This window comes from Anabrus simplex, chromosome X, assembly GCF_040414725.1.
Source record: "Anabrus simplex isolate iqAnaSimp1 chromosome X, ASM4041472v1, whole genome shotgun sequence".
Classification (NCBI taxonomy): domain Eukaryota; kingdom Metazoa; phylum Arthropoda; class Insecta; order Orthoptera; family Tettigoniidae; genus Anabrus; species Anabrus simplex.
Genome location: NC_090279.1, coordinates 221,923,492 through 221,941,859, shown reverse-complemented (window position 1 = coordinate 221,941,859; position 18,368 = coordinate 221,923,492). Strand labels below are relative to the sequence as shown.

Sequence of the window (18,368 nt, the reverse complement as noted above, 5' to 3'; positions counted from 1 at the left end):
AGCCATAAGGTCACAAGATATGGATGGGATGGAAAAAGTAAATCTCTTATAGACTACTTTTTGATAGAGAAACATCTACAAAATAGACTGTTAGACGTAAAAGTGATTCCTAGTATCTTCCTGGAAAGTGATCATAGACTTCTCATTGGATACTTCAGGTTTAATAAGTTAAAAGAAGTAAGAATCACACAGGTAAAGAAACTCAAGACTTGGAAGCTGAAGGACAATGATAGAACAATAGAGTTCCAAGAAAACATCTAAACAGTACTACGAAAGACAGATGTAAGAACAGTTGAGGAGGAATGGAAGGAACTGAAAGAAAATCTAACTGAGAAGGTATGTGGACGAACCAGTGGCACAAGAGGATGGAAGGAAACTCCATGGTGGAATGACAGAACAAGAACTGCTGTCCTGAACAAGAACAACATGTTCAGAAAATATTTCAAAGACCGGACCATAATAAGGAACTATACAGGACTGCTAAAAAAAACAAGCAAAGCAAGTTGTTACAGAAAAACGAGAGAAGTGGTTGAACAAGTGGAGTGAAGAATTGAAAGAGAATATTAATAGTAATAAGAAAATGTTATATGGGATGATGAAAAATAGAAAAAGAAATAAAGACACTCCAAATACCTAAGAGATGATAATGAAAATCTGATCACTGAAAATGATAAGATTAAAGAGACTTAGAGGACTTACTTTGATGAATTGTTAAATGTGAATTGCATGCAGCCTACACAAAAAAACAGTACTGGTACTATCTCATGCAATTCTGCCTCTGACAACAGGTTAGACTTAACATAGAGTGGTGTAAAATATGCCTGGAAATACTTCAAAACTGGAAAATCAGCTGATGCTGATTAAATTAATGGAGAAATGATCAAGGCTATGGGCACTTCTGGAAAACATTGAATCTACAGACTCTTTTGTAAGATCTGGAAGGAAGGGGACATTCCAGTCGATTGGAAAACAGGCATCATAATACCAATTTTCAAGAAAGGAGATAGAAAGAAATGTTCTAACTATACAGGCATCACTTTAACATCTCAAGTTGGTAAAGTTAATGAAAGAATTCTAGAGCGTAAAATCAGTCCCCTTATTGAAGAGAACCTCTTTGAAGAACAGTATGGATTCAAGAAGGGGAGATCAACAACTGATATTATCTTTACAGTCCGTCAGTTAATGGAAAAATACAACAAGCACAACAGAGATTTGTGGTTAGCCTTTCTGGATATCAAAAAAGCATTTGATGCTGTGAACAGAGAGAAGGTGTGCCAAACACTGAAGAAAATTGGAATACAGGATGACATGATACACAGGATCAAGAATTTGTATGAAGATACCCGAAGTAAAGTGAAAACACCTGTAGGAATGACTGAAACCTTTGATATAAAATCTGGGTTAAGACAGGGTGGTGTTCTGTCTCCTCTTCTTTTCATCACTGTGATGAACGAGATTCAGAGAAAAGTTCACCAAACCATTGGAGGTAAGAAAATGAAAGTTATCTTGTTCGCGGATGATATATGCTTGTGGGGAGACTCTGAAGAAGTCCTTCAAGAACAAATAAACTCCTGGACAGAAGCTGCCAAGGAATATCTTCAGCCAAGAGAAAAGTGAGGTTATGGCCATGAAGAGATACAGACAACCAATGGTACACCTTGAAATGGAGAGGAAACAGCTACAGATGAAACCTATTACGTACCTATACTGACCTATGGTTGTGAAACGTGGACCATGAGAAATAAAGATGGCAGCAGAAATGAGATTTGTTCGTAGCATGATCGGTAAAACACGGAGGGACAGAGAGAGTCCGTAATGAGGAAATCCACAAGCAGGCTCAAGTTGTAAGACTGCAGGACAGAATAAATGCGCATCGACTGAGATGGTGTGGACATACGCGACGCATGGGAGATAACAGAATACCGAAACAAATGTACGATCTAAAACTGGACGACAAAAGAACAAGAGGGCGACCAAGACTCAGGTACAAGGACATGGTGAAGATTGACATTCAACAGCGAAGACATACTTTGGAAAGCATCGAAGAAGGAGAGAAGTTCAGAGAACGCAGGTGGCGGAGAAGCCTCGTTCGTCGACCCATCGCTTAAGATTTATATTTAATAGGGTTTTAAAGTTTGTTAACGGCAAACCATAAGTGTAAGTTCTGGAACAATGTTACCAATCAACCTTGTAAAAATATTTATGGCTGAAGATGTTCAAAAAATGAACAAAACATGTCCTATGTTTTAACAATTAAGCAATAAAATAAGGATGAGATCCTAATTTTGTATTAGCATTTTAAGTATTGAATAGGTGGAAATCTAATTTTTATTATTCTCCTTTCAATAGACTTTCAATACGGATAAAAAAATGAGAATAGTCTCTTGCAATCCACTTTGCTAGTCGAAAAATATTCTTAGCAGAGAATCCTGTTCCGTTCGGTTCAATTCGATTCGTGGCTATCGCCATCTATATCTCCTATTTGAACACATGTTAAAAACAAATTTAGTTTGGTTCAATTCAATTCAATTCAATTCCACTAGGTGGGAGAGGGCTTAAAGACAAACAAGGACTGCCATCTTGTTCTTCTCAACCCCCAATACCAACATTATCCCTGCTTTACCACCTCTCTATCGTATGTTACTACAGTAAAACCTCGTAAATTACAAGCTGTTGGGACGCAGAAACTGGACTTCGAATTAACCGCCAACTCATAATTCAGAAATGCCAACCTTTGACGTGTCACAAAATATTCTAGGACCTGTTACTGCATGCAGTTAACCTTGATTCACAGTTTAAACCTTTCAACAAACTATTTCCAAAATGTATCCAACAAGGTGCATTTATATTGTTCAAATAACGCACTTGGGTAAATCACTGACAAACATAACCTCACGCAACGAAAGGGAAAACCCCCACACGATTTAAGGACGAGGACAAATCATGCTGGCTCACCTGTGCAAATGCTTTACTCTTTGGATTACTGTACTATTTGGATTTTTTAGATGCCTTGTACTCGCACGGAAAGTGCCCGATGCCCCTAAACCATTGTGGCTTATGGAGCTTTCCTATTACGAGGAGAGGAAGTCTCTAGCAACACAGTACAATGACCCCCACCATTGTACGATTTCCCGGCTGGCACTTCTCTCCATTTGAGCTTGGTATTACAAAGAACAATGCAGTTTCAGCGGCAGTGACAATATTGTTTGATGCGTAGGAATTTATTATTTGAGCCACTCTGGCAGCATCACCAGTTTTCTGCTACTCCACACACTGCCTGCTGTGATATTGTGGCGTTCCTTAAAATGCTGAATACAAAAGAATTAAGGCCCACTGTACACACCAAAGTGAGTGAAAATGCGGAAAGCTACCCCTGCACACTCCGGAAGGCCCGTTCTATCGTGACGAGGATAAATTTTGAATTTAAAGTACTCTGTAAAATACATTTTTTTTTTTAAATGTAAAGGCAGTTTTGAATTTAAAGTCTGAATCTTGGTAATGGGACCGACATTGTTCTTCGAATTACGAATTATCCATATTTCGAATTAAACAATTTATAAATAACATGCAAAACCGTATCTTATGTTTCCAGGAACGGGAGTTTCTACGAATTAGGCAGGATTTTGAATTATCACGATGAACTCGTCAGGGCTGAGAAGAGGAGGCAAGAGCTTGTCTGCTCTTTATTTGACATGCTACATCTCAGGAATTTGCTTGTACCAATAAAGCTATTCACACAAAGGACCTTTGTTACTTGTTCTGTCTAACTTTAATTTAACTGTCGTCTTACATCTTTAATTTTCTTTTTACGTTATCATATTGTGTCTAGTTGAAGCAACAAAAACAACGCACCTCTGTCTCCATAGTGAGCAAACAGTCTCTCAAGGAATCCCTCGTCGCTGGCACCAGGGTAAACCGCCTCCTCGTCCAAAAGCCACAGCAGACCTCGTCGGTCCGCAGAGCGCAGATCCGTCTGGGAAGTGCGCACCATGGCATTTTGAGAGGTGCGATCCATCAAGGAGACGAGTGGCCCAGGCGAACACGACTCAGACTCTGAGCCAATGTCGCTGCAATCGTCCAGTTGACACTCTATATGTTCCTACAATGATACAGCATTCAAACTATTCAATACAAGAGACAGTGACAGTCAAAGTTCAGGCAGTTGCTAACAAAACAAGCATCAAAACATTATTTGATCTTAACTATTCATTATAATCACGAGTATACAAAGTGTAAAACTATTCAAGCAAGCAGAAGGGATATATTGAGGTTCTCTCTCCATCAAACAAGTGTACATGAAACAATCTCACTCATTATTAGGTCATGTTCTAATTGTTGTACACAGACGTGATACTCCACAGTAAGTGCACTGAAGACAGAGAGAAGGGTCTCTGCATTCGAGAAGAAGGATGGAGGGTAGCCATCTCCCGTTGGGAAGTAAATGGCACCTTTACATCTTCCTCTATCCCACCACCATGTATGCTATCAAGTCCAACCATCTTAACCTTGAAGATGGATGAAAAAAGTAACGTGTACACAATCTCCATCTTGGAACTCTCGTTCATTTGTTTTTGCCAACTTATGAATAATAATTAATCTAACCTAAAATGACATAGTAACATTTTTCTAAAAATCTTTTTCCATGGTTTCCCATTTTCACACCAGGCAAATGCTGAGACTGCACTTTAATTCAGGCCACAGCTGCTACCTTCCGCTGCTCAAAAAGGCTCAGTATGTTAGAACAACGTTAAATCACCAGCAAATTAAAAGCATCTTAGCCTAGGCCTATCTCTTGTTCTCTTACACTCAGTTCCATCAACATTAACTAGTCGTTTCTTCACACTGCGTTAAAAATGAAACAACAAGTTAACCCATTACCAGCCAATGTCCCATTTATGGGACGCAAGTTTTTTTTAAATTTTTAAACACTGCTTACAAAGTTAGGAGTATTTTTTCTGTCATATTGGTCAAAATGTTTGCTGTTGCACTAGAAAACAAAAGAGCATTATATTTAGTTTCATACTCTTCCACCACGGGTGTTCTATCTACATGTCTTCTTGATAGGTTCTGCAACTGATCTTTGAAGATGAGCATATTTCCTTAGAGTGAATTTCTGAACCTCGTTCCGGTATCAGCGCTATAGTTCTAAGTTTTCAGAATGCAATTGGTGCATCAGCTGCCCGATATTATTATATAGGTAAGAATCACATGTGTTCCTTCACGCCGTCCTATTTCTGGGACATTGGTATAAATCAGTAGCACTTACATTGGTTCACTGTTGAATGCTACATCACATACAATGCTGCATTTCTCTGATTTTAGTACATTATATTAGCATAGTTAGAGAATATTTATTCAATAAATGTATTCTTGCCTTTATAGTACAACACTTCGTGTTACTTATTGTGTTCTAGGCAAATACAATATCATATAATACACGCCTGACAGTTCCAGAGATAAGACGCTATCTCGAAGAAATGGAAAATGATTCTCAGGATACCGCCTGATCCTGACGAAGAAATTGATGAGGTGGACGTGCTAGAGAATGAAATTTTGGACACTGAAATATGTGATGTAGCAGGGACATTAGAAGTATTTCGTACCGACGCGAATACAAAGGAAACGGAAATGAAGTTTGATTTTCCACCATCGCCTTCTGCAGCAAGAAAGCAGCCTAATGTGCCGGTTAGCAGAGATGACATCCAGAGATGAAACCCACAGATCAAACAGAACATACTCAAAGTGCAGCTACACCCAGGTGGGAAATGTGTCAACCAGAATACTCTATAGAAAGCTGCTCACCAATAGAAGTAGGTCATATCACTGACAATTTACATGGAAAGCCTGTTGCTGATGTATTTGAAAAAAATTTCCTTGGTGCATTTGGGTGTTTACAAACAAGAATTTCTCTCCAAAAGGTCGTGGTGGGCACGTTTTATCCAGATGTTGGATGTTACACTAGTAAATACTTGGAGAGCATACCAAACTGCCAATGAAGAAGATATGTACAAAGGAAGAGCAAATCTTTCTAAAACATCAGTTTCAAAACCCAGACGCAGAGCACCAAACTCCTTGGAGGCAGAGTAAGCACTGAAGTCAGGTTCCATTCAGGAAATAATTTTATTACACAAACTGCAATTCAGAGAAGATGCGGGCATTGCAAGAAGAAGACGACAGGGGTTTGTGTACGTTGCGATGTGCCACAGCACGATAAATGCTTTGTTCCATTTCACACCCGATGAACGTTAGATGCCATAAACTCATGTTGCAGATTTCATTGTGGCAGAATTCTGCTTCAGCGATGCTGTGAAAATCCTATCTCAACCTTTTGTACATCCTATGGTTATAAAATTCATCAGTGAATAGATGTAGAGTCATAACATTTGTAAATACGCTGTGAAGCAATAAATGAGTGCATGTGAATGCTAAGTAACTGTTATTTTGTTCCTGCTATCATAAGCTGCCATGTCCCAAAATTGGGATGCCCCTTAAGTTCAGGATCCTGCACCGAAATATAATAAAATCCCATTATCTCGCTTATTCTTGCCCCAAACATTTAAATAAACTCAATTATAGGGTAAAATTCAATTTGAATTAATTTTGGTAGGTAATGGGTTAACCAAACGTTGACTCTCGTAACCCGAAGTAGAAAGCAGTTTCTGAACATGCCCCAATGTGATCTTGTATGAACATGACGTGTGAAGGCTGGCCGACATGGGATTTGCAATCACAAGCTAAGAACTGGAATCAGATCCCTGTATCCTGATGTGTGTTGTTTTGTTTCAAAATGAAAATGCGGGGGTAACTTGCCCCCACTTCAAAGCATGCTCTGATGTGGGAGTTATTGAATATCGTACTGTATTTGAGATCACCAATCTGCTTTCAGATGCGAGGCTACTTGCTTCTCACTAGTAGAAAACCCTCCTGCTCCACAGATCTAAAATGTAAAACGATTTAACAACTTATAAAAACCTTGTCACTGTCATGTCTTGTCTTTGATGTCATACTTCTGGTCACCACTCCCTTACAGTTACATTCCCATTGCTTCTCCATTATTATCAACTTAAAAAGGACCATGAGCATTTCCATCTTCATTCTGTTGCTCCAATTTCTTTCCCGACATCCCCCTGTGGATGGGGGTGGTGTACACTGCCTGTCCCACAGTAGCAAACACAAGGCATTGCTCCCTCAGTTGACAATTATTATTTTCTGACTCCGATGGTATTGGATCCTTTGAGGCCTGGGGAGTCTTACATGTTCACACCTTGCTGGACATGAGCGTAATATGAGCATTTTCTTTGGGGAGGCACTAACATTCTATTTAATGTTCTGTGTTCATAACAAAGCAAACAACATACACACGGAGTTTGTTATTTGGGCATTAAGAATCAAGCAGACAACATGGACAAAACCAAAACTTCTTTTTATTTTACATGATCTGCTCCCTTCCTATTTGAATTAAAATCATTAATTACTTTTGAAAAGGCAACATCAGCACTCCTCTCGATAACCTCTCCCGGTAGATCATCAGCAGTTTCCAGCTGTTGGCCAGGTCCGCTTGTTCCTGCAGCAGGCACGAAAAATACCTCTCATGGGTTGTTCAACTCATTAGAACTGTAAAAAACAAATCGGGAAAGTTCGAAAATGAGACTGAAATATGGTACTTCTTCCATTTTGTAATACAAAACACTGCATCTCAGATAGGAGAAGTTTCTTGTCCAAAGTGTAAAATTTACAAACATATTTTACTCCAGCCACATCAACTTCTTTTGCATTTAGAACTTCACTTAAATAGTTGTTTTCTTGAAACCTGGTCACTATCTCTTGCTTAAGAATGTCAACAACAGGGAACAGCATTGTAGTTTTGTAGTACTGTTGCATTATCTCACAAAGAGCTTTATTCCCACTGCCAATTTCTGCAGGACTATTGCCTTTTCTTGGCAACATTACTGCATAAGTCCACATTCCTCTGTTACCTCCGTGCAGGGATTGAACAATATAATGAGTAAAACATTCTTCACGCCTAAAATCGTAAATCGTAAATCCTGAAGTGTCATGTTGTTCACTGATTTTACACTCCTCAACTGTAGGGCCTTTGATAATAATTCACATCACGTTAGAACTCTTCTGAGTAAAAGCAAATCGCATCAAAAGTTGAAATCGTCCTTGTTCTTTAACAGAACACTGGCAAAATTTAATAGTGTTCACCATATTTGAAAAATATTTCTACGTAAAGATAAAATTTTGTCTTAAAATACTGGAATAAACATTGAGCAAACTGGCACAGTAGAGAATTTCCTTACCATTTAGCCACTGAAAATACTGAAGGAATCCAGCAAATCAGAACAGCCATTAAATGTAACTACAGGAGACACTATAACATAGCCGCCGCGTACGGTAGGTAATCTGAACATCCAATCATTGAGACAGCCTGCGCCTATCCATCAGCACTTTTTCACAACTTATTAGCAACATTCATTAGAACTGAGGGGGCGGAAAGGTAAACTTAAACAATAATAAACATTATTTCTATCAACATTATACAGGTAGCCTATACAATCATATTATTTCATTGAGCTAAATTAAAGAGAGTAACGAGAAATGTAAGATCTACTCGTATATGTATTTCTATGTATGTAATATTACGAAAATTTGGTTTCCTTCAAAATATTGGGGAGGCTATGCTGGAGGCTTTGTCTTCCTTTGACTGATACCTTTATTGTTTGACCAATGGATCCCTTCTATTTTCTTCCTCTGATTAGTGTCAACAGAGGATGGTTGCCCAGTTGTACTTCCTCACAAAACAATAATCACCACCACGACCTTCCTGACGTCCTCATTTCTTACTCTATCCTTTCTTGTCTTTCCTCCTCACACTTGTTAAACATTTCATTTCAGTGCCTTTTTATCAGTGTCCAGCTCTGCAGGTTTCTCACACTCTAGTAGAATGCATCAGTTCGCTTCCCAGCTGCCCTCTAGTCCACACCATTAACAATCTCACTCAACATGTCGAGTTACCCTTGTACTTCCTCTCTGTGTGCTTCCTTCAGCTGCTTGTCTCCTTCACAATTTTGTCCATAACCGTTATGAATAACACTTCCTTGTCCTCCCCTCGTACTGCTTTCTGCTGCATTACTTTCATACCTTTGCTCTGGGAAAGCCTTTTCTAAATCTCAAGAACTTAACATGGTACAGAAGTGAAATTTGGTATTTTTAATCTCTTTCAAAAATAAACATGTATTTTTTTTGTTTTTGGAGAAACCACTTGTGGGAGGGGGGATAGGACTGAAAAGTGGGTTGAATTATTTTATTAGGATACTGATATCCCAAAAACTGTAGATGTTACAGATGTAAAAATTGGTGAATGGAATGTCCTTTAAAAATAAAGAAACCTGTATGTTTTGTTTTTGGGAAGTCCACTTAGGCGGGGGTGAAAAAATTAAAAAGCTAGTTAAATTATTTGTATGAGACTACTTATATCTCAGAAAGTAAAGATGTTTCAGAAGTGAACACTGGTATTTGGAATCTCCTTTAAAATAAAGAAACGCGCATTTTAGGGGGAAAATAAACTTGGGGGGCGGCGGGTGAAAAGGAGTTGAATTCCTTTTATGAGGACACACATCTCAAAAACTGAAGATGTTACAGTCATGATAATTGGTATTCTGAAGCTCCTTTATAAATAAAGAAACATGTTTTTTTTGTTTCCGGAAAATTCACTTAAGGGGGAGGGTGAAAGGAAGTGAAACAATTGAATTCTTTTTATGTGGATACTTATATCTAAAAAAACTGAAGGTTACAGGCGTGAAATTTGGTATTTGGAAAGTCCTTTAAAAATACAGGAACATGTATTTCGTATTTTTTTGTTTTCAGAAAAAGGTACTTAATGGGGGTGAAAAGAAGTGAATAATTTTTTATGAGGATGCTTATATCTCAAGAACTGAAGATGTTACAGACGCGAAAACTGGTATTTATAATCTCCTTTAAAAGTAAAGGAACATGTATTTTTTGTTTTCGGAAAATGGGAAGGACCGATAAAGGGGTTGAAATCTTTTTATGGGGATTCTTATAACCTATCTCAAAAACTGAAGATGTTACGACGTGGAAACAGATATTTGGAATCTCCTTTAAAAATACTTTTTCTTTTTTTCCCGATTTGAGAGAAGACTGTTTCTGACATGTACAGTTGCATGGTCATCTTAGCCCCAGAAGGCAATAACACAAACGTGGTTTACAAAGAGTTTTCAGGGTAAATGAAACTCAATTTGTAGGCGAGTGTTTATACTTCAGGGATTTTCAGATAATGTTGTAGTACAGTACTGAGGAACGATTACTTTTATCATTTTACGAAATCCACGTGAGCGAAGCCGCGGGTAACTGCTAGTAATGAATATGGGGTCTAGTGTTGATCTTCCATTTTGAGACCCATATTGCTTTTCTTGTAATTGCCTTCAAACTTTCTTCTCATTCTCTTTGTATAATTACTGCAGTCATTTGTCTAGATCTATCCCCTTCTCACATTCAGAAGTAATCCTTACCTTCTGTATTGTTTTATTCTCTCCCCTTTCACCACTTTGTGTCTTCTCACAAGTAAACGTAGCATCCTCTTCCAACTGTCTTCTTCATTTACTACTTTCCTGCATCTCCTCTTCATTTTCTGATATTTTCTTTTGTTTTATCGCTTACCCTCTTATTCCACCACGGAGTGTCTGCACAGCCTTGCTAAACTTCCACACTCTTAGTCTCAGAGCTGTTTCAATTTACATTGCAATTTTTCTTTTACTTTCATATCTTTTATTTTCATCCCTCTTATTTCTATATTTTTACTAGTTTTCCTACCTTCAATTTTGCTACCACCCAATCAAAGGCTGTTACATCGAACAACTGTCTAAGATTTGCTCTTTCGATCAAAAAGTAATTACTATCTTTTTCCTTTTGTTTCCCCATCCATTTCTTGTGATCTCTCCACTATTCTTTATCATGAGTCACGTATTGCCCACACTCAACCCATTTCTCTCCTTCTACATTCCCCTTTCCATATCCCATAGGTCCAATGAGTTCTATTGCATCCTGAATTCTTCCATGACAGTCACTGTTACCACAAACTGAAACTTGATCTTCTCCACTCCAGTAGCGACTGTCTCCTCACTGATCATTGCAACTGTCATGATGCTCTCCATTGGTTGGCCACTTCTGGGGAATGCCCTAGTCTGATTTAAAAGGGCCATCGCTACTCTAGAGCTACTGACAGCAGTAACCTGGCGATCAAGCTATCTATTACTGTGACATGACATTCAGCATCGAGATGCTGGCTCATAAAAGTAACTGCCCTTATGAATATGGCTTCCAACTGAGATAGCTAAATAAAATTCAAGAAACTCAATCATCAAAAATTGCCAGTGTTTCACTCCAGTGCGGCATTCTCTCCTAGTACGTCGGCACTGGGTCGCTAGTGGGAAGGTGCGGTATCCATGCTGCACTGGGGTGAAACACTGGTGATTTCTGATGATTGACTTCCATGAATTTTATTTATGAATCACTGATTACAACCATAAACATCACCAAGAACTTGGTCAGGGATTTCATCTGTTTGGTTTTTTCATAGTTAATATAAACTGATTGATTGATTAATTAATTAATTAATGGTACCCTTTTCAAGTATTACTTTATCATGAACTAGCGAATGTACCCGTGCTTCGCTACGGTATTCTACATTGTATTCGAATATCGAAGTAAATAGTGTACATGCAGTAAATAAGATTGTTTTAAAATTGCATGTCTCTTAGCGTTATCTGAGAAAGAGCATGGGGAGGTCCCCGTACGTTGTTTCCAATGTAAAGTGTTTGTTACGGATTTGTGATATAACGGCAGGCTCACTTGCCTACTGCCATTCACAATCGAGTTGGGAAGTTTACATTATAATTGCAGGCCCCATTGCCTACTGCGTGGTCACAATCGATTTGGGGAGTTTTACAGTTGAGGAGTTTCTATTATAATGGTAGGCAATTACCCTACTATCACTCGAAATTGAGTTGTGCAGTTATCATTATAATGCCAGCCAGCTTACTGCCAGTCACACCAAGTTGGTGACGTTCCATCAAAATAGCAGGCCACTATGCCTATTGCCAGTCACATTTTAGATCAGTACATTTCTTTGTAATGGCGGGCACCCTTGCCTACTGCCGAACACAACCGGGTAAGTGAGTTTTAAACAAAACTGCATGCTTCCTTGCCTTCTGCAAGTCAAATCGAGAAGGTAACTATTCATTACAATTGTAGGCCTTCCTTACTAATGACAGTTACACAGGAGTTGGAGAAGGAACCCTTTCCTACTGCCAGTCAAAGTCTGTGTGGGGAGTACTGATTACAATAGCAGACCCACCCTTTCTCGATCGCTAAAAATCAACATCAGTGAATATATATAGATCGACATACGAAAGCATATGCGTGTTTATAATATTGAAGACCTTCATTTACAGATTAACTGCTACTAAACATACGTCATATCGACAAAGGATTATACCATAAGACATGCCGGATTTAGTGGCCTAAATGGCTGGTCCTATGATATGTCATCTATTCTTGGGTCAGATTGAGTTAGAAATGTGGAACAGGGTAAAGGTTTTGTAAGATTATCTCACATTACATTACTTTTCGGATAATATTATGTGACGGCTACATACATAGCATTTGGCTCACATATGGCTACTGGGTGGGCCAATTTTCGTGAAGAGTTTGATGATTCTGTATTTCATATAAGTAATTGAAAGTATGAATTATGCATGTGAAAATTCCAAATTGACTTAACATCGATTAATAGAGAAAAATCAAACGTAAAAGGGATACAGATACGGCAAAAAGTCATAAGACCAAGGTTGTAGATCATTCCAAATTGAACGGAGATTGTGCAATCCATTATGTGATAGGACTTCCCGAAGGTCTGCACCATCATTAAAATTGCCTGCATATTTCGATATTCTTCGGGGATAAAAAGTGAAAAATTTAATGATCTAGAAAGTTTTCCGTTCGTTACAGGCTAAAATGTATAATTTTGTCAAATTTCAATTATCTTCTTTTTCTTCTGGCAGACTATGCCGCAATGTGGATTTTGGGCGAGGCGGGTAAAAATTAGGACTTTCAGGAAACTAAACCAAAAATTATGGAAATGGTCATTATTGCCCCTTAAACGGAACGCTGTACAAAAATTTAGCCAAAATAGTCAGTGTAGAGGCACACAGTCGTTACGATTTGATTTATATAGATAAGGAATCTGCTCCATGTAAAACACCTTTTGGGCTATGTCCGCTGGACTTAACCTGCAAAAGTGACCATTCATGATATCTCCCTTATTAATCCTCCAGACGAAAAAATGCACATGAAAAAAAAAGTTTAGAGGTGGAATTCCATCACATTTGGTCGATTGAAGTCAGGTTGGTCTTGTTCTGTATATATTGTGGAAAAGTAAAATCACCATTTGTGTTCCCTATAAACCGCCAGTCCATTCCGGAACATGAAATGTTATTTACATTTAAAACCTACCTTTGGACAGGTGGATGCTACATATAAATTTTGGTTCGAATGTCTTTGGTAGTTTTCAAGTTGAAAGGAATACGCTTTACACGCACCCGCTCGTGAGTCAAGTCCGATGGGACTTGTACAGAAAAACGGTCCGTTAATGATATCTCCCTTATTAATCCTCGTATCGAAATGATGCACATGAGAAAAAAGGTTTAGAAATTAATTTCTACCAAGGTAGGTAGATTTCCATTAAGTTTGGTTGTGTATATTTTGTTGAAGTGCAAAATCACTGTTTCGGTTTCGTATAAACCCCCAGTCAGTTCAGGGATTTAGAAACAATATTTGCCCTAAAACCTATCAAGGACAGGTGTATTCTAAATATGAGTCTTGGTGGAAATACATCCAGTAGTTTGTAGCACTCGCGTTCATACGGCGTAATTAAGGAAGAAATAATACAGTTAAGAAAGTTGAAAGTAACAGAAAATGGATCATAACTGAGGACAGCCGGATAACGACAAATATGTAAATGCCAAGTGAATGTATTGGAAAATCAAATGCCCCTCAATAAATTATGCTAGTGTGAGTTATGGATATAATAAAGCGGTAACAGAGGAGAAATTTAGGTCCAGTGATTCTTAGGTAAACAAATAATAAGAAGATGACTAATGGTGTTATTACTTAATCTATTCGAGGGCGGTTATAACATCCAACGATATCCCGCAGATAGGCCGATTGACGCCTCTCTTGCCTTCTATCCAAGGAACAACCACGAATTTAAAAGCATGATGAGGAAAATGGCAATACGTTACTTCCCTGCTGGCATGCAGTCAGAGACGTTGCCATGGTAACCTGTAGGTTCGTTGTCGGTCTGTCGGTCACTCAATGCAGAGCATGATACCAGCGGAAAGTTGTAAATTTCTCCGTCATGTGAAGAGTAAGGTAAATTATGAACATAACGAAAGTTGTTTATAATGAAGAGACGTTTAACGTACGGTAAACGAAGTTTACAGAAAATCAATAGTATAAGAGAAAATGGAGGAAAACCATTCTGGTTTTCCTATAAACCCCCCGTCTATTCAAAGATTTTAAAATGATATGCATATCGAAACCTTCCCCGGGATGAGTATACTCTAAATATGAAGTTTGGTTGAGATCTATCCAGCCGTTTCGACGTGATGGTGGAACAGACAGACACAAAACGTAAAAACCACCGATTTGGTCTTGAGTTGACCTAAAACAGATAAATATCTGAAAAATTGGCAAAACAAAAGAAATTACAGACAGTGGACCCCCTACAATTTTATTTATATAGATTAGATTTTGGCCAACTGAAGAACCTCACAGTTGTGAATGACATAAAAGGTTGTAGGAACTAGAAACATGAGTGACACCAGATGGTCCTTCATGATGTCATTTCCTGCGACTCAGAACCAGATGTTCCTCTTCCTTCTATTTCACCGAAGATGATAATTTGAAGGAGCTGTTCTTTGTTGTTTCCTGTCATGTGTCCAAAGTTTTCTCCGTTTGGTTCTTCAGTGTTGCATACTCTATCCACTCCTCGTCCATAGCACCACACCTCAAAAGATTCCAACATTTTGCTGGAAATGTTTTGGTGTATACGCAACAAAATTAATTAAAAATCAGCCACTGATCAGCCGACTGTTTCTCGACGATCCAAGAGAGTGAAACAGAGACTCACCTGAGCGTAACGATCTCGCGGTGCCACCAACATGGTGTGATGAAAGAGCAGCTGTAGTCTCTCCTGCAGATAGTTGTGACACAGTTCCTCGAACGTGGCTCCTCCTTGCTGTCCGCACGAGGCTGGGTTCTGGAAACCTGGCGTGTCTACCACCAGCAGAGATGACACTGTGTGGATAGGGGTCGAGATACACCTGCGGACAGGAAGTAGGTAAACTGGTATCGATTTTTTCCTGACAAATTATTAACGTGCTCATACTTGGAACAAGGAGGAACTAACCTGTTGATGAGAGCTCCAACAGCACTGAACACCTCCCCATACAGTCCGACCACAAATCCCTCCAGTGCCTCCAAGCCTGTCACCTCCCGCTCGTTGCCCTTGTCCGTCGGCGAAGGAGTGCGGAAAGGCGTCCGTGGCGTGGACGGGGTGCCTATGCCGCCGGAGCAATGGCCGAACAGGAGTCGAGCCAGTTCCTCGACCGTAGTGCCCAGGAGATGAGCGGCATGCTGAGCGGCCCTCGGGTTAGCGAACTGCCAACGACTGCTGCTTCCGTTACCAGCTGGAAAGAAAAATAGAATCAATAGTTTCAGCTCTTGGTTGTAGGTAACATTCTTCATACATAATGCACTTAACACAGATCAGAGTGCACGCCTGTAAACGTGAGATCTTCGTGCAGGCAACCTGCTTTGGTCATCTTGCCGGCCGTTTCCCACCTACTTTCAAGGCTTTGCCACTGCTTCAGCTCGTACCAGGATAGACAGCTTTCTCTCATCCATTCAGCAATTGGTGTCACTCAATGTCAGCATCCATGACATGATCGTGAAGTGATGTTTCCTTGAAGGTGCATTGTTCTTTTGATGAGAATCATACAGGGCAACTGTGCGGACTGTTTGAACAGTGAGAGTTGCATCAAGAAGAAATGTCTTTCAACACTGTTGATTCTGATGGTAGCAAATTATTATTATTATTTCATATGGCAAAAACAAGGATACATTATAAGTACATGTAAATACATATTTCTTAAATAAGTATGTGATTTACAAGTCAGCATTCAAAACTTAATGTCCAGACTTTTCAGATGCAAGGCAGTCACCTAGTTCTGAGAGATTCCATAAGGTGACCAGGCGAAGGCGAATCAAATTGGATTTCTAAGCAAGGGCGTAGGACTATTAAACCTGAAGCAGTTGGGTTAGTGCTAATCAAGGATTTTTTTAAAATGTATTTTATTATTTGATGAGTAATTCAGAATTTTTTGGTGCTGATTAATCTTTAATGTGGGTTAATTACTTAACATTTTCATTTATGTTACCTTCGATTAACTTATTTTATTTTAATTTCATAGTTATTTATCATTATTTTGTTCTTTCCATATTTATCTTATTTTGCAGTTAGTGATTTATTTAAATGCATGAATTACAACTTTTCAATTGACTGTATTGAGGAAGTGGTACAGTTTCTAGTAAGAATTGCCAGTGTACTCAAGGAAATTCCCACACTTTGAATCCCAACTGTCCGTGTGTGCTGAAGCATGAAAGTTCACAATTACGCAGATGTATTTAAAAATAATTGAATTTTTCAGGCCATGCATACAGTATTCTGAAAAGCTTCCCAGATTTCCATATTCATTTACTTATATGGAAGTTCCTGGTGTGAAGTGGAAATAAGAGCACATGGTATGTACACGCCATGAAGAACAAATAAGAAGTAAAAGTAAAGTAAGAAGACATTTCCCTCTTATTGTGATGGGTTTAAGCCACCATAATGATCCGTATTGGCAAGCAATCACAATTATCGAAGTAAGAATAGATCCAACTGTATTCACTGAATAGGTGGATGATTGCTTAGACCACTCAGAGTACACAACGGCTCTGCTTCTGCTCTGATGGAACTGCACACTACATGAACGATTCAAACTGATTGCTAAATAATGCTATTACAGTTCAACTGTTCTAAAGGCATTATTACCGAGCTCGATAGCTGCGCCCCGTATCCAGGAATCAGGAGATAGTGGGTTCGAACTGTAGGCGGCCCTCAAGATGGTTTTCCGTGGTTTCCCATTTTCACACCAGGCAAATGCTGGGGCTGTACTTTAATTAAGGCCATGGCCGCTTCCTTCCCTATCCCATCATCACCGTAAGACATATCTGTGTCAGTGCGACGTAAAGCAAAATAGCAACAAACAAACAAACAAAAAAAGGCATTATTAAATCACAAAGTACTCATATAGTTGCATAATTTCCATGTCTCAAAATAAGATAGTTAAGCCACAATCAGTATCAAAACTGTTGAAATCCCACTATCGGCAGCCCTGAAGATGGTTTTCCGTGGTTTCCCATTTTCACACCAGACAAATGCTGGGGCTGTACCTTAATTAAGGCCACGGCCACTTCCTTCCAACTCCTAGGCCTTTCCCATCCCATTGTCGCCATAAGACCTATCTGTGTTGGTGCGACGTAAACCCCTAGCACAAAAAAAAGAAAAAAACCTGTTGAAGTCCCAAAGACATGAATATCCAGAAGATGAACAATTCCTCACTTCCCGACACTTAATGCAATTGATGAGTATGTATTTATAAGTATGGAATGGTGGAAATATAAAATATTCTATTTAAAGAATCATTATTTTATTTGCTAGTTTTGTGTCATGAAAAGTTGGAAGCTGCCGAAAGTAGGCAATGCTATTAGCCCTTGATTTAACATAGCACAAAATAGATACTCTGCCTCACCCTTAACAGCTCCTGCAATGCCCAGATGGTAGATGGCAGCCAACACGGTCCACAAGACTTTAGCCTCCGAGTCGGAGATACCCAGCACTACCATGGCACCTCGCACTCTGTTGAACTCCAGCATTGCTTTCTGCTTGTCCTCGTGCTGTAACATGAACACAAATCACAGATTACTTGCTCTAACGAATCTCTGGTACTTCAGTTCGTTTGTGAGGCCCAGTCTATCGTCCAACAATAACCAGCACATCCCCCCAACATCACTGTACAGACTAACAGCAATGAAGCTCGATTTCAAAATCTACTGAAATATTTTAACTTAACCAAAACCAAACCCCATGGCTCAACAACCCTGAAGGGCCATGGCCTACCAAGCAACCGCTGCTCAGCCCAAAAGCCTGCAGATTATGAGGTGTCGTGTGGTTAGCACAA

General features: G+C 39.1%; 2 protein-coding genes across 7 annotated transcripts in view; both read right to left on the bottom strand.

The window, feature by feature from the left end:
• The window catches only part of Mhcl (Myosin heavy chain-like), a 399,178-nt gene that overhangs the window by 215,823 nt on the left and 164,987 nt on the right, over positions 1–18,368 (bottom strand). For all 6 annotated transcript variants that reach the window (XR_010861825.2, XM_067159638.2, XM_067159641.2 and 3 more), the window contains 4 exons: positions 17,940–18,084; positions 15,494–15,773; positions 15,215–15,407; positions 3,853–4,099 (listed from right to left, as the gene is read on the bottom strand). Coding sequence is in view for 5 of the 6 variants with exons in the window: in XM_067159638.2 (XP_067015739.2) it covers positions 3,853–4,099; positions 15,215–15,407; positions 15,494–15,773; positions 17,940–18,084 (865 nt within the window). In the remaining variant the exon portion in view is untranslated. The remainder of the gene's footprint in view (positions 1–3,852; positions 4,100–15,214; positions 15,408–15,493; positions 15,774–17,939; positions 18,085–18,368) is intronic.
• wkd (whacked) overlaps positions 2,875–18,368 on the bottom strand; it is a 569,688-nt gene continuing 554,194 nt past the window's right edge. Inside the window, exon 10 of the transcript XR_011019063.1 lies at positions 2,875–2,891. The gene's annotated coding sequence lies outside the window, so the exon portion shown is untranslated. The remainder of the gene's footprint in view (positions 2,892–18,368) is intronic.